Raw genomic sequence first — 24,176 nt, forward strand, 5'->3', positions numbered from 1 at the left:
CAGTTGCGGTTGTCTAAGTTTGAACTGCAAAATTTTGAAGACAGAACCTCCCTTTTTCTAAAATACTGAGCCTGTTTTTACTGTGCTACAGAATCTGTCAAAATCAAGACACATAATGATTTCCCCAAACTTAGTTCCCCTGGTGTCTCATTTCAAAACTTTCTTCAGAAAAAAAACTGGCTTTTATACTAAAATCTTGATTCCTTTCTTTTTTATCTCTCTTCCCCCCCCCCCCCCCCCCAGTATGTGCCTTGATACTGTGTGACATGTGAAATACTTCCTGTGCACGTGCTGTGCTGCTTTTGCTAGATAAGCAGTAGGCTGTTCCCTTTTACAGCAGGCACATCCCTTCCTGAAGAGACAGATGTGGAATGTTTTCCCTGGGAACAAATATTGCTGCTTTGTAATTATGTCACCTTAATTTGGTTTCTCTTTTCTTTCCATCACAGCATGTGTGTGATTAGAAGCTTCTGATGCCTTCAGAGAGGGATGACAATGTCACACTCTTCCTAGCTGGGGCAGGATTTCTGCTCTAGGTTCCCTCCACACTGCTTTTGTGTAGTCTGAGCAGACCTGATAGAGAAAGAAAACTAAATCTGAGCTTTGTTCACACTTGAAATTTTAATTTGTGTGTTGACTTTGTTTCCTGTTTTTGTAGGAATTTCTCTGGACACTAGAGTACAAGAGGAATGGAAGAGAACGCCGGTGAGTACGGACTTAGATATCATACCACAGATTATGGACCTGACCTGTCCTGCTTGTTAAGCATCATAAAGAACCTGATTACTTTAAGCTTGGTGTCTTAATTTCAAGTGTAGAAGGTGATTAGAAAATAATGTAGTTTGGCAGATGCATCAGCTGCATTTGTAGTGTGGTGTGGACCAGATCTGACAGAAGCTCTGTAAATATGGAAGATCTTTTTTGGAATCTCCCATCTGTGAAACCTGGAATACTGATCTCTTGGCTATCTCAAGTTCTTGAAAACAGGTAACATCCCCTTTCTTAATAAGGAAGAGGCCAGAAGCAATGAGCTGATTTGAGCAAGGCACATGGCAAGGCAAAAAGGAGGATCAGCTTCTGGTTGGTCCTGTTGTTCTGTATTTATTCCTTTAGGTTGCTCTGTGTTGCGTAAGATAGGATTTTAAATTTTTTTTTTTAATTAAAATTTAAATCTCTTGCCTTAGGCAGTGTGTAGTGCTTGCCCTGAAGCAATCAAATTCATGGCTGGTAGGTTTAACTGATGCAAGGATATGGCTGTAACTAAAACTCGCAGGTTTTTTTGCTTAGAGATTGCCTTGAAGAGCTCTTCCATCTGTTTGCCTAAAATGGCTACAAGAAAGGAGTTAAATACCCATTTTTTCCCTGCCATTGACCTGAGATTTGCATGAAAACTCTTGCCTGCACCGTGGGAAACCAGTATTCATGAAGCATATTGGTCTCACATCTTCTGGACTGTGATGCTGCAGTTGGTGATTCTAACTCGTAAATAATATTTCTGGGTTATTCTATGCAGCCAGGTGATGCCATCCTGAAAACTTTGGGAATGGTTGTACTTGTCAGCAGGGCACTATGCTTGGTGAGGCAGATGAAGGCCAGTTAATCTGTGGTGATTGCCTTCCCTTCTGATTTGCTCGTGGCAAACTAATTCCAAAAGATGACTTGTGGAGGAGGTGGAAGGTGAAGTGAGTGTGGCACTAGCAGCTGAGGCTGGGGCAGTGCCTGTGGAGGTGGCAGCTTCTAGTCAGCCCTGGGACAGAGCACAGCAGAGCAGGGCCGTTTTTCAGTCTCTAGAGCTTCAATTACTGGGATGGTGTTGAGCAACATTAAGGCCAGGTTGAATGAGGCTCTGAGCAATCTGGTCTAGTGGAAGGTGTCCCTGCCACAGCAGGGGGTGGAACAAGATATTCAAGGTCCCTCCCATCTCTAGACATTCTGTGGTTGGTGAGCTCTCCTCATTCACCAGGACTCAGCCTGTGCTGGGACTGCCACCAGCCACCTCTGGTCACGTCACAAAGCTTTTGTGTCCTTTTTCACGTGCAGTTGAACCCCATTTTTTGGCTAGATCAGTAAGACACAGAGCTGGAGCCTTTTGAGGTTTCTGAGAGTGCTGAGTTTTGATGAGTGCTGGTGGCCTGGGATGTGAAAAGCCGTATGTTCTGTTTGCATTTTGCCAACTTTACTTAAGTTACTTCACCTTTCCCTCTGGACAACTTGAGCGGTGCCAGTTTAGGATGGAGGATCTGTACTGGATCTTTCCATGCACAGACACTCCCCGTGGCTGGTCATGAAGCTTTACCTCCTTAGTGCTGGAAGCCAAGAGCCCTGTATTAAAGACAGAATAAATAGATGGATCTTTCATTATAATTTCCTTGAAATTCCTTTGGTTTTATGGATATTTGTTCTCGGAGTGCTAAGCTCAGGACTACTCGGTTGATCCCAGAGGTGAGGTAAGATGGAGCTGAGCTGAAGTCCCAAGTCGGTGCCCTTTGTTCCCTTCAAGCCTGGTGCTTTGTATGCATTGCTGTCCTTCCCTGGTTGGATATTAACTGCACTCACAATGCTGCATGGCTGGTGCTTGTTTGAGCTGGTGTGCTTGGAATGGCCATTGAGAATGCACAGGGAAGCGTAAATCCTTTTGAGCTGTCAGCCTTCACCAGCCATGGGTGGGTGGGGGAGCCTTCCTTGGCTGACTGCCCTGGCTAATTAAAAATGAAATTTGCTGTTGTCTTCAGATTTTAATTCATTCTCATCCCTGTGGACGAGTGGAAGCCAGGTCTCCAGGCAGCTGCAGTGAAGTTTCAGAGCTGTCCATACATGGTATTCTAGAACAGGTACACAGCTTAAAATTTGCTCACAGCCCTGCCTTGAGTTAAGTATAGAGAAGAATACACAGAAACTTCTGGCAAACTCTGGGACATGGCCCTGAGTAAGTGACGGTAGGTTAAGTTGCCACATGTGGTGTTAAACTGAAGGAGGATGGGTTTGGATGGGATATTAGGAAGAAATTCTTTCCTGTGAGGGTGGTGAGGGACTGGAATGGATTTCTCAGAGAAGCTATTGCTGCCCCATCCCTGGAAGTATTTCAGGCCAGTTTGGATAAGGCTTGGAGCAATCTGGTCTAGTGGAAGGTGTCCCTGCCCATGGTATAGGGTGGAATTGGATGAACTTTGAGGTCCCTTCCAACCCAAACCATTCTGGGATTCTATGATTTTCTCTGCAATAAATTTGGGGGGGGGGGTTTGTAGCCAGGGCAGCCTCACACATCTTTGTTTGTCACTAATGCTGGACTTAAAACAGAATTCCTTCCCTGTAGGCTGTGCATTTGCTTCAGGAATGTACAGACTGCTGAGGTTACAGTGACATGGATTTGGCTGAGGTTCTGAAGTGGGGGAGGCTGCAGAGTTCTGTGAGGAGATGAGAGGTGGTGCCAGTGTTGCAGCGGCGCCAGCCCCACTGGTCCCACAGGAGGGACAATGCTGCCCTGGAGAGGCCAGTGGTGCTGGTGGGAGGATGGAGATTAGGGAGGGGAACAAATGAAATCTAAATATACACATGCTGCCAGTCCAAGCTTCCTCAAGGTCCCACCTACACAAGTGATCTGTTGAAGGGAAATGTCTCTGGAATACCTTTCCCTTCTTCAGATCCTTCCTGTGGTGCAGGTCAAGAATCACACACTATTTTTGGAGCCTGTTTTTGCTGTTCATCTACTGCCTGTCACTACCCAGGCTTCCTCCCAAAGACCACTCACTCACCTTGCCATGATCTGAGCTAGGTTAGGAGCTTTCTCTTTGTCAAAGGATTGTGTTCTATCTAGTATTTCATCTGTCTGTAAGTATTGGAGATCTAAAAAGCAACATATTGAAGTGGAAGCTTTGTGCTTGGCAGGGGAAGTCTCACCTTATTGCTCATGGTTCCTTGAAAGCTCTGCTGCCATGTTGGATCAACCTAAGGTGGAAGCAGACCTGCAGTTCACTTGCCCAGTAATGAGCAATCATTAATGAACAGGTTCAGAGGGATCATGGAATGCCTTTTTGTGGAAAGTGTTTGCTGTTGGATCCTTTGACCTCCTGTACTGTGCACTCTGTTGACAGTTTCTGCCTATGCTTGCACACTTCTTCTGCAGGTATTCAGATATGAACTTTAAAGTCCCTAAAAGGTCTAAATCTCCGTGAAACATTTGAGGAAATTAATGAAGTAGCCTTTGCACACACACGCTGTTACCCAAAGCTGCTTTTTTAGAAAGCTCCTGAAATACTAAGTTTATGGATGCCTTAAGAATCTTCTGCAGCTACTGCTTTATTCCATGCTGACTTTCATCCTCTTTGACTTTCATCCTCTTTATCTCCTGCTGTGCTACTTTTTTCACATTTTTTTTCTTCCTAAAAATAGGAAATACGCTTCAAGTCCTTCACCTTTGTGCAAACAAAGAAGTAATTTGTTTTAGCATCTAAGCTGATGCCTGAGTTACATGCCTCAGAAAGAAATCAGTGTGATATGAATCTGCTGCTTCTGGAGGTTTGGACTCCAAATGTAGTCTGAGTAGAGGAAAGGGCTGAAAACATGAATACTTGGTTCTTATCCCACCAGCTCTGCTGCTTTTTCCCAGCAGGATGCATGGCTGGCTGCCTGATTCCCATCTTTATCCCCAAAAATCAGAGCTATAGCTTCAGATACTCTGAGATTCTAAACCAGTATGGGAACACCATTATGGAATCACTGAATAGTTTGGGTTGGGAGGGGCATGGGCACACACCTTCCACTAGACCAGGTTTCTTCATGGCCTGTCCAGCCTGGCCTTGGACACTGCCAGGGATCCAGGGGGAACCACAGCTTCTCTGAGCAACCTGTGCCAGGGCTCTCCACCCTCACAGGGAAGAGTTGCTTCCAAATGTCCCACCTGTCCCTGCCTTCTGGCAGTGGGAAGTTATTCCCCTTGTCCTGCCACTCCAGGCTCTTGTCCTCAGTCCCTCTCCAGCTCTCCTGGAGACCCTTTAGGCACTGGAAGGGGCTCTAAGGTCTCAGTTTAAGCCAGGCTGGTGGAGCTGGCAGTCAGTGCCAGCAGTGTGTGCTGGGTTTGATGTGCAGTCAGAGCACTGCAGGGTTGAGAGCTTTGCTGTCACCAAGTCAGGCCTGCAGGAGAACAGTCGCTGCTAAGCAGCCAATGGAAATCTCTCCATAATGTCTGTTCCAGAACAAAAGAGTGGGGTTTTCTTCCAGGAAGACACAGAAGCTGTGATTCCACTCAGATGCAGCATGTTGTTTGTGCAGCAGTAACACAGCTCTGTGTGATCCAGCAGAAGAACCAGTGGCCAAAGTGCCTGAGATTAAAATAGTTACAGTTGATGTGCTCTAACTTGCAAGCAGGTAGAAAGGCTTACTGTTCCTTAGGCAGGTTACCAGAGGCTGGAGCTGATCTCAGTGGAAAGCATTTGTCTTTTAAACAAGGTGCAGCACAGAGCATTTCCTTACCTACCTGAAAGCATTACTGGAAATAAGTCGAGTGCACTTGACAGCTTAGCAAAATACTTTGAGACATTATCATGACAGCCTTTTGTTCTTAAATTTGTTCTAGTTCTTAGTGTAATTAATGTACTGAGTGCTGTCAGGATGCTTGGGGCACTCGATGGCATGTTGGTGCTGTTTTTCTGCCTGCTGTATTTGCAAGTGGTTCAGCTCAACCATCCATCTAGTTAGCGTGGCATTTCTGAAAATTAATACCCAATAATTCCTCCCTGAACAACTTGAGGAGGTGTCTGAACTCTTGCTGCCTTTCCCTCCTGAGCTATGAGCCAAATGTTTAACAGAGATTATTGCTGACCTGCTAGAGACCTCTTAATTCCATGACACCCCATTTTGAGTGACCTCTGAAGGTGGTATGCTAAGTGGTCTTGTAGTTTGTACCCATATCCCTGGCAGGGGGAAAGCAGAGGTTAATTCTGCTGGTTTTGTGGTTTCCTGGCTCAGCTGTGGATGTGCTAGGATGGAGATGCTTCAGCCTCTAGGCTGGTTGGAGCCAGACAGTGGCAAAGGTTGATGTTGAGTGAGAAATGTCTTTGCTGAAGTGCTTCATGACAGAATTGAACAATCTTATTCCTTGTGTGAAGAGATAAGACCTTGTAGGACATGCAATCAATCCTCTGGTCAATTCAGGGTGATTTGCTGTGAAACTATGAGTGTGGAGTTCCTGTGGCTCAGTAAGTAGGGCATGGAGCAGGGCAGTAGGTTTCCAGAGTTTCTAGTTTTCTTTTTTAACTTGTTGGACCTTAAATTCATCTTGCTTCTGGAACATTGCCTGTAAATTCTGTCCAGGGATTTTATTGAGTTTGGGAGTAGAAGAGGAGCCTGCCTGTAACCAGGGACAAGCAGGTTTAATATAAATGTGATTTTTGTTATTACTGTTTCTTCGCACAGGAGCAATGTGTCCAGGTTGAGTGGCAAACCTGGCTTTCTAAAAACAAAATACCGAATGTTATTATCTTGCTGCCTATGTGAGCTGTTGCTGCCAGTGTTAGCTGAGCTGTTGGCTGGACAAAGCTGCTCCCAGGCCCTCAGGCTGGCCCTGAGGTGCAGTCCCAGTGTGAACATTTGGATGTTGTCACTGCTGACATCACCACTTTATCTGCTTGGCTCTCCTTTGTCTTGGAAAGGAGCCCTGGCTCTGACTGCTGAAGGTGTCTTTTGTATCCTGAAACAAACAAGAAACCAGAGATAAGAGGTGGCTTTTTTACAGGCTGCACTCATCCAGCCGTGTGGAATGAGCAGATAACCATGACTTGCTTAGGGAGCACATAGCTCTTCAACCCAGCCTGAGTTGGTCTCCTTTTGTGAAGCAGAGATTTTAAGATTTCAAAAGGATTTACTATCTGGGTTATGATAAATTTGTATTCCCTGGCACATGAAGAATAATATTTATAGGAATTGCTAAATTCCTTGTACAGATATGTTCAGCCTGAGGGTGCTCAGGCTGTGCAGGCTCTGAGCTGAGCTTTGCAGATGAAGCTCTGCCATGGATTCTGGTGCATATTAGAGCTAGTCTTAAGGCTGTGTAAAGTAGAGCTTTGTACACTGGTGTAACTCAGCTGTGCAGTTTCGTTACCATAGAATCACAGAATCCTTCAGGTTGGAAAAGCCTACCAAGATCTTCAAGTCCAGCCATTCCCCCAGCACTGTCAAAGCCACCACTAACCCTTATCCTCAAGCGCCACATCCATGTGGCTTTTGAATCCCTGCAGGGATGGGGACTCCACCGCTGCCCTGCGCAGCCTGTGCCAGGGACTGACAACCCTTTGATGAAGAATTTTCCCCAGTATCCAACCTAAACCTTCTCTGGCACAACTTGAGGCTGTTTCCTCCTGTCCTGTCCCTTGTTCCTTTGTGAGCAGAGCCTGACCTCCCATCCGGCTGCACCCTCCTGTCGGGAAGTTGGAGAGAGCGAGAAGGGCCCCTCGAGCCTCCTTTTCTGCAGGCTCCGTCAACCGCTCCTGGCGCTCCAGACCCTTCCCGGTGTTTCCCAGCTCCGGACACGCTCCAGTCCCGGAGGGGCCGCAGAGCTGCGCTGTGGCCGCCAGAGGGCGCGCGGGACCAGCCCCGGGCAGGCCGAGGTGGGAGCGGGGGGACACTGGGGACACGGGAACGGCTTCCCACTGCCAGGGGCAGGGTTAGTTGCGATGCTGGGAAGGAATCCCTCCCTATGAGGATTGCCCAGAGAGGCTGTGGCTGCCCCATCCCTGCAAGTGTCCAAGGCCAGGTTGAACGGGGCTTGGAGCACCCTGGTCTAGTGGGCTGTGACAGGGAGATGAGTTTGAAGGTCCCTTTCAACTCAAGCCATTCTAGAATTTTGTGAACTGCATTTCTGTAGGAGATTTTCCCCCTCACCTCTCTCCCCTTTTTTTTTGTGGGGGGGGGGAAGAGACAAACCATGACAATGCAGCCAAGCAGTGGCTGCGGACATCGGCTTTCATAGGCAGTGCAATGGGGTCTGGTTTGGCACCGTGTTAGGCTCAGTGCCAGCATAACAACACTGGCCTAACTGGTATAGCACAGCCTCTCACTGCACTTGAAAGGTAGAATTCAATAGTGTTCTGCACTCCATGAAAAAATCCCCTATAAAAACACATCCCGGTTCCTGTGCTCTGTTCCCCCATACGGTCGGAAGCAGCTCTGTGTACTGTTTGCTTTGTGTGCTTTCCCTTTCCTTCCCCAGCCCCTCTGCACTAAGGGACTCATTTCCAAGACGAGGTGAGCAGCAAGTCATTGCTTGGCAAGGAAAATCGCTCCTGGAGGCTCTGTGGTGATCCCAGCTGGCTCTAGCTCTGCTCTTAGAGGGCTGATCAACCCCCCTCTCCCCAGGAAGGCAGAGTTAGGCAGGGATCTGGGGCTGAACCTTGATCTTTGAGAGGACTGTAACCAGCCTTTGTCATGTTTTTTGTTGAAATTCAACCCAAATTATGAAAAAACCTGCCCTTCTCCCCTCCAGCTCTTTGGTCTTAACATTAACTGAAGTGGTGATTAGGGAAGTAAACAGGGTCCCTTCCTTCAGGGAAGGCAGGAGTTTGTTCTGCCCAATCATTGTAGGTTGCAGGGGTTAAGTTACATTTTGCTTTGGGAGAGGAAAGGAAAATCTCTCCAAGTAATTAATTTGAGATGCTGATGCTAATGAAGGAGCTTTCAAGGCTGGGACTCTTGGGGGGGTGATGGGAATCCCCTGCTGAATCAATGACATTACAGCTGTAGGAGTGATTCCACAATTATTGGGCTGAAATTATGTTGAACACGAAGTTAATCCTGTTATCTCTCAGATACTGAGCAAACTGAGTGCTCTGTGTAACTCTAATGGGATTATGTGTGTCAGTCTGTCACCCTTGCCCCATTCAGGGCTTTTTCTTATGTTCCTTTTCAGGATAAAGTATTGATCAGGCTTCCTAGAGTTAATGTTGGGAGGTGATTTCTGGGGCAGTGTGTTGCAGCAGTGCTGGGTTATTTTTTTTTTTACACCCTCTTGCCTCCTGAAGCCATTCACTCCTCCACAGCAAGGATCCCTTAAGCCCATCCTTAAAGAGATGTCTAGGAAAAGAACTGAAGAACAAGGATGAGTTTAAAAGGAGACTTTCCTGTGTCACACCTTCCTGGCATCAAGGATCTGCTGTTGAGTGAGATGATGTCATTCTGTGATGGAGACTACTCTGGGCCATCATATTTGCAGAGAATAATTAGTTCTGGCTCGAAAGTCGCATTTTACATCCATGATAGCATGTGGTGATTATTCTAAACACAAGTGGGGTGGGGTGCTTGAAGGGATATCTCTGGCTTGGTTTTAAGCAGTGGGATAAATTGCAAGGTAACCATTGTCAGGAAAACCCAGAAACCAAAATAATCTTGTAAGGAGGACAGAAGAGCATGTTCAGTCACTGGCTGTGGCCATTGCAGCCAGGTTGTTTTCCTGTTGGGCACAGACCTCCAGGCTGTACTGGCCTGACTTCCCTGCAGGGTTTGAATGAGCTGGAACAGTGTTGGTGTTTTCACTGCCAGGTCAAGCTCCAACAGTGGTTGCAGCAGCACAAAACAGAGTGACTGGAGTTGACCACGTACAGTGGAGGGGTGAAGCCCTACACCCCAGTGAGAACTAGAATTTGGGTTTCAAGGTCATGGAAATGTTTTTCTCTGCTCATTTACCACTAAACCAGGCCTCTTGGTTTCAGCATCACCAGAGTATAGAAGTGATACTTATAACACCCACTAAATGAGCAGATGTTTTTGTGCCAAACCAGAAAAATCCATAAATACAGGAAAGTTCTGTTATTAAAGGATAAGTCAGTTTTTTGTTTCCAAGCTTTGATTCTCTCTTTTTTTTTTTTTTTTTTGGACTGATCTTGTTAAGAACTGTAGACTTTTTGGTGAGGTTTTATTTTTATTCTTTTCTGTTCCCTTGAGGAAGGTGACAATCGTTTTGGAAGATCCAAGGAGCTCATTTTATTGTAGAAACAGGCTTCAGGGTTGCTAATGACAAAGTGTCTGGGCTGTCTCAGTGAAGGCACCCAGAGGATGTGGGGGCTGGTATAGCCAAGGGGCCACCTGGGATTTTGGACCAGTTTAAGTGCCCAGAGGCCAGCAAGCCCTGCTGTTGATAAGGTGACAGATTTAGATGACATTGCACTAGCCTGTAATTCCAGGGACCTCAGGGGATAATTCTCACAGCAAAGGAGTCAGCACCTTCCACAAGATTTTTGAGATGGGAATTCAGCACAAGAAAAAATCCCTGATTTCAAACCCAAAGTGCACAGAGAAACACTTTAATATTTGTGTTTATACACCATAATTTTTTGTGTACCACACTGCTGCTGGTGCTTTGCAGACAGAGGATGAAGGGAATGAGGTTAATTGAGGGATCTGGGAATGTATGAAGGCTTGTTCCTGCAAGAGAGGGGAGCAACTCAGGGAGAAATAGCTTCCTACAAGGTTAGGGTTAGCTGTACCTTCAGAACTGTTGGTGTTATCTCATCTCTTGACTTCCTTTAATTATATGAAAGGACCTTGACGCTGTAAACAATTCCCATGGCATTGTCCCTGCATTCATGTGAGTCAGTGTGATGCATAAACAGCGTTTGGTTTGGGGGACCCAAGGTCTGTATGGCTTGGAAATCATCCTGTCTGATTTTGGTGCCTTTTTCCTGGATGCCTCTTGATGCTCTGTGGCTGCTACCACCTTGTTTTCCCAAGTTCTCTTGGTACTGGTAGAAAATAGGAGCATCTGAGATTGGGATTTCAGGCTAAGGCTAAGGGGGCAGGTGGAGTGCTCTCATTTTGTTTTCAGCTCCTTTGGGCCTCCATAATTTCCCCTCCCCAGTTCCAAAGGGAAAGAAGGGGATGTTACACAGCACAACCCCAGCACTGCTTTATTCACATTAGCAGCAATGTTTTACTCGTGTTTCCATCTTCAGCCTGGCTGCTGCTCAGAGATACCTTGGTGGTTGAGCAAGGGTTAATATTTGGAGTTGAGGTTCACTCCCTGTCTTGCTGATGGCTCTTGTCTGGGTGTGACCTGAGGTCTGGCTGTGCCACTGTTTAGGGTGGCCCATAGCAGATCTGTGAAATATAATTTGGGCAGATGCACTTCCTAAGCGTTATCTTGTTCCTTAAATAGAGAATAAAGCTTGTATCAACATGAATCACAGAGTTGATAAACTGGATTGGTTCCTCTTGGAGTTGTCTTCTTGTATTGGGCAAATATTTATCCACATTGTTTCCAAAGGCATATTTGTGCAATAGAAGGAGGTCAGACCTGTAATTACCTGTTAGGTTTACTCTGGCAGAAATGGCTTGTAAAAACACAGTACAATTGAAAGGAAGTTTTTAAACCTTCTCTCTGTGTGTGAATCTAAAGCTGTGGTTTAAAATTTCAAATTTTGTGAGAGTTTTCAGTTGCAAGGGTACAAAAAGTATTTTACTTGCTTAATTGAAGTGCCCCAAGTGAAATTGATCCACCCTTTCTTTTAATTCCTGAACTGTGGCAGGGAATTTGGGTTTCTCTTCCAACTGTATCTGTGGGCAATGATCAGAAGCTGAGGTTGTGTGTCAGACTTGCCTTGCATTTTAATCAGGAGCTCCTAGCCTAGTCAATAATTAAAGCAGAGCAGGTGCAGAAAATTGGGTGTTCCCCAAAAACTAAACCAAGGTGCTTTTGTAAGCTTCCCCGAGCAGAGCCAGGCAAGTGAGGGGTGGTAGGATGCCCTGGCACTGCCTGGCTTGTGCAGTATTTTGGAAAAAATGTAACTTCAGACTGGAGGGCTGGAGGTGTTGAAGGATAAATTGGATTATTGGTGCGGCTGCTGCTGCAAGCCTGTTGGGTTGGCAGAGCAAAGGTGTTTGCTGCAGTTTCAGCTTTGGGTATGAAGAGCAAATCCATTTACTGAGATTTTTGTGAAACATTTAAAATAGGAAACAACTTTTACAGAGGAATCTTGCTGCATTTCTTTTCAGTTACTGTGTGGGCAGAGAGGCTTGCAGCTGAAGTTTGACATCTTGAAGGATTACAGGTAGGAAGAGAAATTTGGGATCATGAGCCTGTGGACCTTGACCTATACACTGAAGAGTAACTTAGAGTTAAATATAGTCCTACCTCTTAGGGTTAATTGCAATTTAATCTGAATTTAGAGGTTTCATATTTACTGATATTTTTGCTGTTAGCTTTTCTTGTTAGCTTGCAGTGTTGTGCAAAACAGAGTTTGTCCCATTGGTTTTGTAAGTGGCAGAGATGTGCTTACTCTGCTGGAGGACTTGTTTATGTTGGATAATGTCTGCACATGTCTGCACAGAGCTTTAAAGTCTTAAGAGTTAGGTTTGCCCTGTAAGGCTGTTTGTGATGGATGTGACTGGGCAGCAGCCACTCTCAGGAAGAGCACTATGTGCTGTGCTGGGCCAACTCTAAAAACTCATGCTGGGCAGTGCTTTGGAAGGAGGGGAATATATTTTGATTTTCTTCATCCCCATGTTTTGAAGTAGGGGGCCTCAGGTGATGTCAGTTTATACATTTTTCTCTGAGTATCTTGAGTTTTTGTTGCAGGAGAGGGTTAACCAAGAGTTGAGCTAAATGCCATTCCTGTTTCTTCTCTAAACAATGCAATAATTAATGTAATTTTCTTCTCCGTGTTTCTGCTTAATGCATTCCTAATAATGTAGCTGGAAGTGGCAGATGGGTATCCTGCCTCTTAATGCTCCCCTGTTGGGAATACGCCGATGCTTTACTAATGCCTGACGCTTTGCTGGAATGTATCCTATATGTGTGCTTCCTTTGGCTTCTGACCAGACTTTCTTTTAACGCTGCTTCAAGGTGCTCCAGAAAGTTGTTCATCAGCTTTGGAGTTTCCCTTGCCTCAAGATGGCAAAGCCATGAATCACCATAGTGATCAAATTAGGGTTAGTCAAGTTAGCCAAGATGTGACTGAACCTTTAATTTTGTCAAGATGACATTCCTCAGCATTCCCTCACTAGTAAACAAGAAAATACTTGGCCTGTGTTGTAATTGCAGGGAGTGGTGAGGAGACATTGATGGTGAGGCTTTTCCAGAACTGGCTAAAACTTACTTCCAATGGAAGTTGTATTTCCCCCGGAAAACAAGGCTGGTGGGTATTTTTGCCTTAAGCTCCTCTGGGCTCAAAGTCCGGTTTAGTTTACAATTTTTTGAGCCCATTCCCCGTGTCAATGAAATGATTCCTTGTGTTCCAGCCACCTACTGTGACCATAGGGCTTTCCAGGGGCATGGCCTCACCTTCCCAAAGGTTGGAAGTGCTGTCAGTCAGCTCCTTGGCACAACAATCTCCCTCCAGCTGTGCTGCATCATGGTCAACATCTGGACTGCTGTGGGACATGGCATGCTCACCTTCCCTGATGCCAGCACATGGGTGGTGGCACCAAGTCCCTGACATGCTGGACCTGCTGCTCTTTGCTGTCTGAGGTGGAGCACCATGCTGACTAACTGGTGGGGACACGGGGACTGGAATGCTCTGGGAAATAGGAGTTTCCCTCTTGGAAATGTCACAGGAAGCATGAAGGAAGTCACGTGGTGTAGGAGCAGTTAGCTCCCATTTGAACCATCAAAGTCTGCAGGACGCAAACAATGTGATGCCAGCTGCCTTATAAATAATCCCTTTTCCACTTCCCTCATCTTTCCATCCCCCGTGAGGGGAAAGGAAGAGCGTCACGATGGCTCATCTGTTCAGTGCCTCCCTGGCGCCTGCTGCCCCATGGTAACGGCTGCACCCGCTCCGTGTCGGAGCACAGCCCGCAAGGGCTCATCTCTCTGGGCGGCCAGAGCTCTTATGTGTGCATGTAAGAGTTTTTCATTTTCTTGTTCTTCCAAAGCTGAAAACAAAACCTGTGGTGAAACCAAGCTGATTAGAGGGCTGAAGCACCTCTCCTGAGAGGAAAGGCTGACGGAGCTGGGGTTGATCAGCCTGGAGGAGAGAAGTTCTGGGGTGACCTAATTGTGGCTGTTCAGTACCTGAAAGAAGCCTGCAGGAAAGGTGGGAGAGACCATTTACAAGGGCCTGGAGTGACTGGACAAGGGGGGATGGCTTCAAACTGATGGATGAGATGGGATATCCGGGAGAAATTCTTCCCTGTGAGAGTGCTGAGGGAGTGGAATGGATTTCCCAGAGAAGCCGTGGCTGCCTCTCCCTGGAAGTGTTCCAGACCAGGTTGGACAGGGCTTGGAGTAACCTGTGGTAGTGGAAAGTGTCCCTGCTCATGGCATGGGGTGAAATGAGATAGACTTTAAGGTCCCTTCCAACCCAAACCATTCCATGCTTCAATGAAACACATCCAGAGTAGTGGTGCTGACACTTTTTCTCCTCCCTGCCAGCCCTCCTCGTGAGGTGGTCACTGCATGAGGATTTCAGTGCGTGCAACTACTGCAGTGAAAGAGCCTTAAAGGCCCTGTAGCTGCTGCTGACTCTCTGGTGATGAGCTCTGCAGGAAAACGCCCAGTATCACTGGTTTTAAATAGCTCCATCGGCAGGGATGGGGTAATGCTGAATCATGGAACACAAATGTCTGAGTCACCATGGGTGAATGCAGCATTTCACGTTGGTGTCAACCGAAATCTGAACAACACTGGCTTTATTAGAGGAGCTAATATTGGGCTCATGGCTTTCATTAGATTTTAGAATGAAACAATCCAGAAGAGTTTTACAATGTATATAAACATTTTCCTTTTACAATGTATATAAACAGATTATTAACATGGAAATGCCAAGGCTTTAATGGGATTTTGGGCTGGATGGAAACTTCAGAAGAAGGCCATGTACCCCATGTTTGAATGTTTACTGCCTGTTTTTTTATTTCAGCCAACTGCCTCTCCTTAAATCACATAAAATTTTCATGTAACTGGCATTTCTTCGTTACTATATTTTAAAAGGAAACGCTGAAGGGACAATCAGGTGTTGCCCATTTTGCTCTTCTTTAGAAAGCTCTTTGCTATTCCAACTTTTTCATCTTAAAAAAAGTCATCACCTGTCACTGAGGAGTAAAACAGTTGCTCTGGTTTCTTCTGGTTGCTGTGCAGCAAAGTCAGATGGTCTTTCTCATTATTATGGGAATTTTTACTTTTCCTTGTTTGAAGTGTGGGTTTTTCTTTATCCTGGATGTCCAGTGGGATGAGGGCAGGTTGCTTTGTCCTGTATTTTTCCCCAGTGGTGAAACAAAGCCGTCTAAAAGCAGAGGGTTTCTTAGGAGCTGCTCTCATGCTCTGACCTCGAGCTCCTCTCATGCTCTGACCTCAAGCTGCAGTTGAGGCAGGAACGTTTTTTGGCATTCTGCTTTCTGGGACAGAATTTGCACCTTTCCTTTCAGATGTAGAGCTGAAGGATGGACTGATGGGTTTTTCTGGCCATGAGTTCTCTTGAAAATAATGATGCTGGTGTTACTTTTGGATTTGTGGCATTTTGTGCATGTTGTCAGCTGTTTTCTGGTGGGGTTTTGCTTTCTACCCCAAAAGAGGAGAGAGTGGCTGGTACTCCTGAATGATGCTTAAGTCCAGAGCCAGCTGCAATTTGAAACACAGGTTTGTATATCTTTGCTCCTTGAGCTCCACAGCCATGCTTTTCAGGAGGAAATATTAATGCTTCTGGTACAACCATTGCCAAATCTTGTTATTCTCTCTGTGATGGTCTTTGAGGCCTGATGAAGGATACAGAAAGGTAAAGGACTTTATTTCACAGCCTGGTGGGTTTCTGAGTAACTGTTGTGCATCTCTCGGGCTGCAGCCACTGTGAATTTAAATCTGTTTATTTAAATACCTTTTCTTGAAATTTAAGGTAATGTTTCATGGTTTACAAATGTAGAAATAAAGGGTCAGGGATATGATTGCACTACAGTGCTTTAACAATTTACCACGTGTTATGTGTTCTGCAGCAGAGCTTTGTGCACTTTGAATTCACAACAAATGCCTTATAAAAAGCAGTGACTTTAATTCTGTAGAAGCCAGGCAGGTCTAGAGGCAGCGTTCTGTGGCATTCCCCAGTGTAGGAATATTTTTTCCAGACCTCCTTCCAAGCTGGGCAGCTGATCTACAGACTTGGGGAAATCTTCCTGCCTTTATCTCTGACCTATATGAGTCTCTGCTAGATGGCAGTGAATATAAATGGCTTCAAAAATGGCTTTTTCTTTGCTTCAAAGCAAAAAGTCTTCAATGAGGTGGAGCATTCCTGGGAATTGGGATGTTCATTGTCCACAGTGAAAGCCCGAGTGCGGAGATGTCCGTGGTGGGAGTGGAGAAGAGCAACACTTCCAGGAATGTCCATGTGCCCTGCACCAGTGAGGACAGTGGTATTTGCTGTCCACCTCCAGGGCTCTGCTCACCCCCTCCCTGTCTGTGGGATGAGGGTCACCTGCCTGGCACTAGGCTCAAGGACAAGCACAACGCATGTGGAGAAGGTGCACAAGTTTTCTTCTTCCTCCTACATTTCTACGGCTCTGCTTTGGATGAGGAGTGGATTTACAAGTTGTCCAATGGCACATTTAGTGTGTTAGTGGGGGAACCAAGAGCACCAAGGTCTTTGTGGTGTGGACAGGGACACAGAGCACTGCAGCAAATCCTGTTGGTTAAAACTTCTCCTTCACTGGGGAAAAATTGACCTAGATGTGTCACATGGGGTCAGGTTCCTGATTTTAATCCCTTTTATGCTGCAGGAAATTCCTATATATTTTTGAAAATTGCTTTTCCTTTTTTCCTGAACTAAGATTAAACTTCTGGATGCTTAAAGATTTTCCTGCTTCTCTGTTGTAGGGTGTATAGGGAAAATGAGCTCTCGGTTCACAGAAGTCCTAACCCAAATTATAATGATAAATTAAGGAATCCAAATGGACATATTTAAGTTTTGGAGATCTTTTATTGTGAGGCAGATGGCTGAGGGGGATGTTTGTTACCTTAACCATCAAGCTGTGACACATGAATAGAAACGAAACTTTTACTTTCCTTGTTAAATTTAAATTTTCCATTGTTAAATTTAAATTACACAAGAAGACATGCTTCCTGGTAACTTTAGTAGAGAGGGGAATTGCATGAAATTGTATTTTTATATTTGTCTAGATGCATATCAGCTCAGGCTGTCTTTGAAATTCCCTTTGCTCGGGGGTATTGCAGCTCCCACAGCACTTAGAGAATGGCTGTCTCATCCCTGACTGCCTTAGTTTGTGTTTAGCTGGCACAGGTAGGCTGTGAATTCCTTCATCCCGTTTTGGGAGGTGAAACTCCTTGGTGTGTTGCTGTGCACGGATTCTCCAAAGCCCATCCCTGAGAAGAACACTCTGCTCTCCTTCTCCTTGCTCCCAGCTTTTCTCTCTTCTTGCTAAACTGGATGTGAGGAAGGAGCAAGGGGTGTTGATAATTTGGATTGTGCAGCTCAGTGGCTGTGTCGTGGCTGGCTGTCTCCTCCCCTTCCTGAGCTTTGCCCTAGCCAGCTCGGCTCTGGAATGACAGGCATTTCTGCGTGAAGGGAGCTGGCACGGACACTTATTTATGAGAATCAAGTGCCCAGCCATGGGGGACAGGGAGAGCAGGACCTGTGCTGGACCATCAGACACTGGAGCCGTGGCCTGAGCACTGGGAGTCGCCTCCCTTGCCAGACGTTTCCTCATCCCAAGTGTGGATTTACCGTTTTAAAGGGTTGAAGTGTTCTCAGCGTAGACTTCTCCTCTGTTCTCCTCCCGCCTCTTCCCAGAGGGCTGCTCTGAACAGAATCTCATGGGGCAGCCACACTTCTCGAGACCAGTAAATCCAGGTGCTTTTGGTGAGTAATGCAGGGCAGGGGAGACAGGGAGCTCCGGGTCTGCAGCAGGGCAGCATTGCAGGTGAAACAGAGGAGTTGGGAGGAGTGGAATGTGGAACTTGTGTAACCTGCGCCCAGCTGGGGAGAGAAACCAGAGAAATAACTCCATTTCCTTCCTTTCTCTTACTCCTAATTTCACATGCAATTCCTGTGCAATATGTTCTCTGGTCTTCAGACAGGCTCCAAGCCTCCCAATCCCTCCAATCCACTCCAGCCTCTGGCTGGCATGGATTCAGGGATACTACCTTGGCAAAGCACTTGGGCAGTGGGTATGTTCACCTGCATGGGGCAGGAATCAGCCCCGAGAGCAAGCTGGGACCAAAGGCACCAAGAATTGCCTTCTTGTGATTGATGTCACTCATCTTTTGGGGCAGCTATAGCAGTTTCGGGGGGAGAAGGGCTTGGCAATAATCTCCCTGCTTGTTTTCCCTCTCCATTGTGAAGTATCTCAGTAACAGGCTGGAGAAAACACAACTCTGTGAAGCTACAGGAGCAGCCTGACTTCCCAAGCACTGTGTGGGGTCAGTGTTACTCCGGGTCTGTCGTGGGTGCTGTTCCCAGCACTGAGACTAGGGAGGCACTGGCTATGAGGAGACTTCCACATCCCACTGTTGCCTTTCTCTCATTCCCACTTGCTGTTAGCTGGCTGGGCTCAGTTGTTCACCCTCATCTGTAAAGTGGAATTTTCTAATTTTCAGAGAGGAAATGGACATTGGCAGACAAAGACCACCCTCAAAATACAGAGTTATTTTCATTATTTTTCACTTCTATAACTTCGACCCTATCAAGTATTTCTAGGGCTCAGATGAAACCAGTGATTCTCTTCCCCACCACCAGTTTACTCCAGCTAGACTGGTTCAAGAGTTGCTAAAAATAAAGTGATAGAGAGAGTGGAAGGGAAGTAAAACTTCAGTTGTCTTTGTACTGTGGAAATTAACAGCATCTTCTGCTTGGATTTATTCACTGTTAGAAGCTGACCTGGTCAGTCTTGGGCTCTTTCTCTCATCAGATGCCAAGAACAGTGGTAATTTCCAGGGAAGTGGGCTTGGTGTAGTGATATTGTGCTTTCTGGAGATTGGGGCCAGCAGACCTGGTGTTTCCTCAACTGCTCATTTGCTCCCTGAGGTCTTTTTTTCATGGCACAGCTCTCACAGTTCCTATTGATTAAATCTGGAACTTGAAGAGATGGTTCTTGCATTAACTGTCAGGATGCTGTTAAGGAGAGTCCTCTGAAGATTATGGTGATTAGAAACATACAAAACACAGGGAAGCTGAGGGCTGGGACTGTTTGAGGCTGTTTTGTAACCACAACCTGTCATTCCTTTAAGGTCAGGATTCACGTCTTCCCTGGACGATTCAGGAAAACACACACCAAGTTTTTAAAGCTGTTTTAGGGAAGCTTAGAAACATTTACCCAAAGTGCTTTCTTTTGGATACTTTTAACAGCATTTCACTCAAAGAGTGCTTTTTGAGTTGCTGTTTGCTTGTAAGCTTCTCGGATTCTTGACTGCTGTGCTGGACACAGCATGAGGTGAAAGGAGGGAGTTGGGGTCTTACATCTCGGAAAAGGACTGGGGCAGAGAGCCCATGGTAGTGCAGGGAGGGTGATACCTGGCTTCTCTTAGACTGCTTCACCAGCCTTTGGATGTCTGCAGAAATGTCTGGGGGAGAAAAGCAGCTTGTTCTCAACCTTTTCCCAGCAGCTCCATTCTGCAGTCTTGTCCTGGGGCTCACTGACCCTACATCGTTAAAGGATTATGCCATTTTCCTCATGAACGCTAAAAATCAGTAGTTTTTCTCCAGGCATATTCAGGATAATACGAACTGTCATCATCTGAGATGCAATCCTTTGATTTCTTCACAGCCTTCAGCCTTGCTTTGTTGTGATCTCAGACTTGGATCTGAAGTGATTTTTAGTTTAAAAGCAAAATTTCTCCATAGCCAGGGTGACTTCTGAAGGATGTGTGGCCTGAGATAAAATAGTTTAAAAACTCACCAGGATTAATTCTGGAATGCCCTGCACTAGATCCAGGTTGGGTTTAATTCTTTATCACTGTGCATCAGAGGTGCCTCTACTCCAGGTAACTGCTGCAAGTATCTACCACATTAGAAATGATCCTTAATGGAATGAATGTTTTTTAGTTATTCCTATTGGTCCCTGAAGTTCCTGCTGTGCCTGTTTCCAGGCTGGCAGTGCTTGGCTCTACAAAACAGTATTTTGGGGCTTGACCCCCGAAGATGGGGATTAACTGTCCTTGCTCACGTGGTGGCTTTTCCTCCCCAGCCCATGGTGTGACCATTAAACCATGACATTTATAGGTGGGGTTCCTAAGGGCCAGCTGGGAGCTGCCTGCTGGGGTGTCCTGTGTGTGTGGCCAAGGTGTAACTATGTGTGGGGTTTTTAATTGGCCTCGTGGATCCTGGCTATGCCAGTTTGACCCACTGAGAACACTGGTGGAAGTGAAAGCTTCACCCTATTTAATAGGAATAGCAGCCCCAAGCCTGACGGGACATTTTGGAACAGGTGCCACATCACCACAGCCACTTGCTGAGGATGGAAGAGACCAACTGTGGGTCTCTAGCTCCTTCCACTGAAATGGTTTCTCTGTTTTGGAAAAGAAAAGATTGGGGTCACTCAACATCACAAGATGCAGTGGAAAAGGAGCTTTTTTCTGCATGAAATTTAACTGCAAGACTTGAGCAAAAATGTGTCTGCAGGGGAGGGTTGGAAGGACCAGGTGGCCAGGCAAACCAATAGGGAATTGCATCCAAGTTGCTTGGCACTGCTGGAGCTTCCTGCCTTCTTGTGTGTTCAGGCTGTGCCAGTTTTGTGATGTTTCCCTAGATTATTTCAGTCTAAACATTTTGGGTTAACATAAAACTGCTGTTTTAAAGAGCTCAAATTCACCTGCTTGTTTGGATAGAGTGAGATCAGAACAGCTTAAGTGTTTGGGAGAGCAGATCTGAAAAGGCAAGAGGCTCTGGCTGGGAAGCAGCTGGGGCATCATGCTGTCCCTGGACCAGCTGGATTCTGCGCTCCAAGTGTTTCCAGGCCATCTCCTCTGGGAGCATCAGGCAACGTGCTGAAGTTGCAGCACATACTTTATTCCTGATTTTTCCTCAGCCAGGGCTCTGCTGGAACATTAAGCACAGCATCCAGCTGTCAGGATGGGGTCTGTGGGGCTCTCCCAGCTCCAGGGTGACTTTTCCAAAATGTGGACTGATGCCCTTCCAGAAGGGTTGAACAAGGTCCTGCTTTGACGTGGGGTCACTTTAGGGACCTGCCAGCTGAGAATCTCTTGACCTTCTCATGAGGACTCTGCTGGCTTCACCCTGGACTGTGTGACCTCATTTAAGCTTTTCCATGTATTTAAAATGGGTTTTCCAGCCTGGCACCATGGTGAGGGTGAGGCTGGTCTCTTGGACACAGCCTTGCTGCTGGGCCATGTTGGGTGAAGGCATCGGAGTCCTGATGCTTCCCACCCTTCCCTGGAAGTCTGGGTCCTCTTTTTTGCCATATTTTGTTCCCCTAGCATGGTGCTGAGGTTCCTTCCCGGTTTTCCAGTGCATGACTCAGATAAGCATAAGTACTCAGATAAGTTCCCCCTTGCATTGCGAAGCAGCTTAAGGACCCTCCTGTACCTTGTAGAGCAGAGCAGGAGGAGGCACAGCCTCAGCAAGGTGGATTCCCTGCCTTCACAGGGAAGAGATGTCCTCTCTGCACCATTTCATGGAGATTTGAGCTGGAAATAGGCTGTGAATGGAAGGGAAGGTCCATTTTGGTGGGAGTGTGAGCACTATCTAATGTGAACAATCACTGAACAATAAGGTTATTTGAATGCAGATCTGTAAATCTCACCTCCAGCTGCTGATCCACCCGCTCATTAGTCCTTAGTGTCATAATTGCTTCACAACCTACTGCTTTAAATGTCTACGTCCCGGTGGTAATTGGAGAAGGGAAAAGGAAGAGTGCTGTGGAAGGATAGGACAGGCTCTCCTGTCATCTGCACAACAGGACAGAATGAATCCCAGTGAGGATCAGGGAAGGAATTGCTTCCCTGGCCTCAATGTGAGCAGTGGGCTGAAATGGTCTCAGAATGTTTAGCAACATGTCAAGTTTTACTCTACACAGAGCAAAAGGGTGGTGGAAATTATTTGGACAGTTTTGTGTTCTAGTGTGCATGTCTCCCCCTCTTGCCTGGCTACTTTTGGGCATGGAACTGATTATAAACCAACAAAACCAAGTGTTTCCATGTTGGACAACACTTGACTCTCAGCAGGAGCCTATGAGCATTGTAACATGGCTGAGGGAGCAGTGAGGCAGAGAAGCAGGACCAGGTGATTTGCTCTGGATGTGAAGGTCTTGTGAAACCTCCTGTGTTCACCTGCGTGGTTGCAGCTCTGGCAGTGAAACTCCACCCTGGGAAGGTATTTGCTTTGACGGCTGGACCTGGGCTGCAGGAGCTGCTGGAAGAGGTTCTGGCAGGAGCAGTCACATGTGGGTTCTCCCCACCCTCTCTGCTCTTAGCTGCTCCTCCTTTGGAGTACTGTGTGTCTCCTTTTGGCTGATCCTCTCATGTCCTGTGCTCCTCCCTGGCTGTTGAGAGGGGACTGTGGCAGGGGAACGCTTGTCATTCTCCTTCTAACTGGAAATGGAGACATTCCAGGGTGCTGAGGGCTCTTCATTAATCCCTGGAGGTGATGGTTGAGTTTTCTTTTAATAACTTACTTTGCTTAGTGCAGCACTCTGACATCCTGGGTGGTAGGCAGCACGTAAGTGACATTCCTCAGAGCAACTCAGGGAAGGGGGTAGATATAAGGCAAGTTTGGTACTGCTGCCTTCAGCACTGTTCTCCTTGGAAAGGTGAGGGAAATGCCTTTGATGACACTTGGGCTTCAAATTCCACCTGCAGCCTGTGCTTGGTGAACTCTTGTGCCTGCCTGGTGAAGTTTGGGAATGCTGAGCACAGTGAATACTGCTTGTTAAAATTGCATGTACAACTCCAGGGCTAATGCTCTGGTCTCTGAAGAAAGTGCCTCTAAACATGCAGACAATTCCTTTTGGGTTTCTGGGAGCTTGAAATGCCTTTCTGCCCCCCCACTTCCATCCACCCTCCCTCCATCCCTGCAGAAAATCACAGATCAGTGCTGCCATGGTGTATATTATTTTCCGCCCAATTTCTCTCCTGTTATGAAGTCAGGAGTTCACACAGTTGTTGTGGTTTTTTTTGGTTGTTTTTTTTTGTTGTTGTTGTTTGGTTGGTTTTTTTGTTGTTGTTTTTTTTTTTTTTTTTCATTTAAAAGCACCTCAGATGCTGAATTGGTCTTGCTTTCTCAAACAAATGTTGGCTGACATCAGCTTTTGACTGGTTCAGAGTGAGGGACTTTCTGTTATGGGGCTGATTTAAACAAAAGTACTACCAACAGGTAAACAGTGGTTCAAACACTCTCCAGCTTCCCTCTGTTGTTGTTCTCTTCCCTGTGTTTGTGATCTTCCATTCCGTTTGTGCTCAGACTGGAAAAGTGGGGTCTGTCCTGAAGTGATAGCCTGTCCCCAGCCCTGTGGCCTGAGACTACTCAGGAGCCCGTGGCTGTGGCTACTTTTCACACTTTCTGGAATCTGAGCTCTCCTGCTGCGACGCACTACAGGGTTGCAGGTAGAGCTGCATCAAATAATGAATTATTTTTTTGTGGTTTTTTTTTCCCTCTGTCCTGGACATATTCTTCCCTATGCTGGCGTGAATCTGCTATTTCACATCAAGATCTGTATCCTCAGTGGAGGTTTGTAGGATACAGAAGATACATTATTAGTTCTTTGTCCTATGTGTGAAGCAGCTTTCTCCTAAATTATTTTCCCTCAATCTTTTAGTCTCAGGAGATGGGATTCTTGGCTGAACTTTCCTGTTACTTGTGGGGCATTGCCTGTTCTGCAGGCATGTTACACAGGCTTGTCTGAAGTTGACTGAAAGGTCTGTTGTGCTCCCAAGCTCCACAGTGTCTGACTTGGAGGCTCCAAAAGAAGACACCTCAATGCAGTTTGTATCAGGACACTCCAGCTGGGCATGGTGGGGCTGTGGCATCTCTCTCTTCTCCATAGGATTTTTTCCATGGAGCTCTGCAGTGCTCCTGTCGCTAGTGCTGAAGCTGAGGGATTCTGGCTCTGGAAATCCCACCATGGAGTGGGTACCAGCTGGCTTCACTTAGCTTGTGCACACTGATTTGTTTTTTTTTGCAGGCAGTGCTAGATTCTGCTCATTGTAGGTGCTTCTCTGTGTTCCATCAAATACCCCAAAATAGCAGCATCAGGCAAGGCAGGATCAACAGTCCCCAAATTAGTGTTTTGTGCTCTGGTTC

The 24,176-nt window shown here is 46.3% G+C and overlaps 1 protein-coding gene across 5 annotated transcripts in view; it reads left to right on the top strand.

The window, feature by feature from the left end:
* The first annotated feature begins 2,762 nt into the window (after positions 1 to 2,762).
* Positions 2,763 to 24,176, top strand: part of PHACTR4 (phosphatase and actin regulator 4) — a 36,150-nt gene continuing 14,736 nt past the window's right edge. The window contains exon 1 of one of the 5 annotated variants that reach the window (XM_053964847.1): positions 2,763 to 2,831. Coding sequence is in view for 3 of the 5 variants with exons in the window: in XM_053964845.1 (XP_053820820.1) it covers positions 17,738 to 17,783 (46 nt within the window). In the remaining 2 variants the exon portion in view is untranslated. Of the gene's footprint in view, positions 2,832 to 12,011; positions 12,033 to 17,555; positions 17,784 to 24,176 lie in introns of those variants that run through there. The other 4 variants (XM_053964848.1, XM_053964845.1, XM_053964850.1 and 1 more) reach the window with 4 other exon arrangements.

Source organism: Vidua chalybeata, chromosome 25 (assembly GCF_026979565.1).
Source record: "Vidua chalybeata isolate OUT-0048 chromosome 25, bVidCha1 merged haplotype, whole genome shotgun sequence".
In the NCBI taxonomy this organism is placed as follows: domain Eukaryota; kingdom Metazoa; phylum Chordata; class Aves; order Passeriformes; family Viduidae; genus Vidua; species Vidua chalybeata.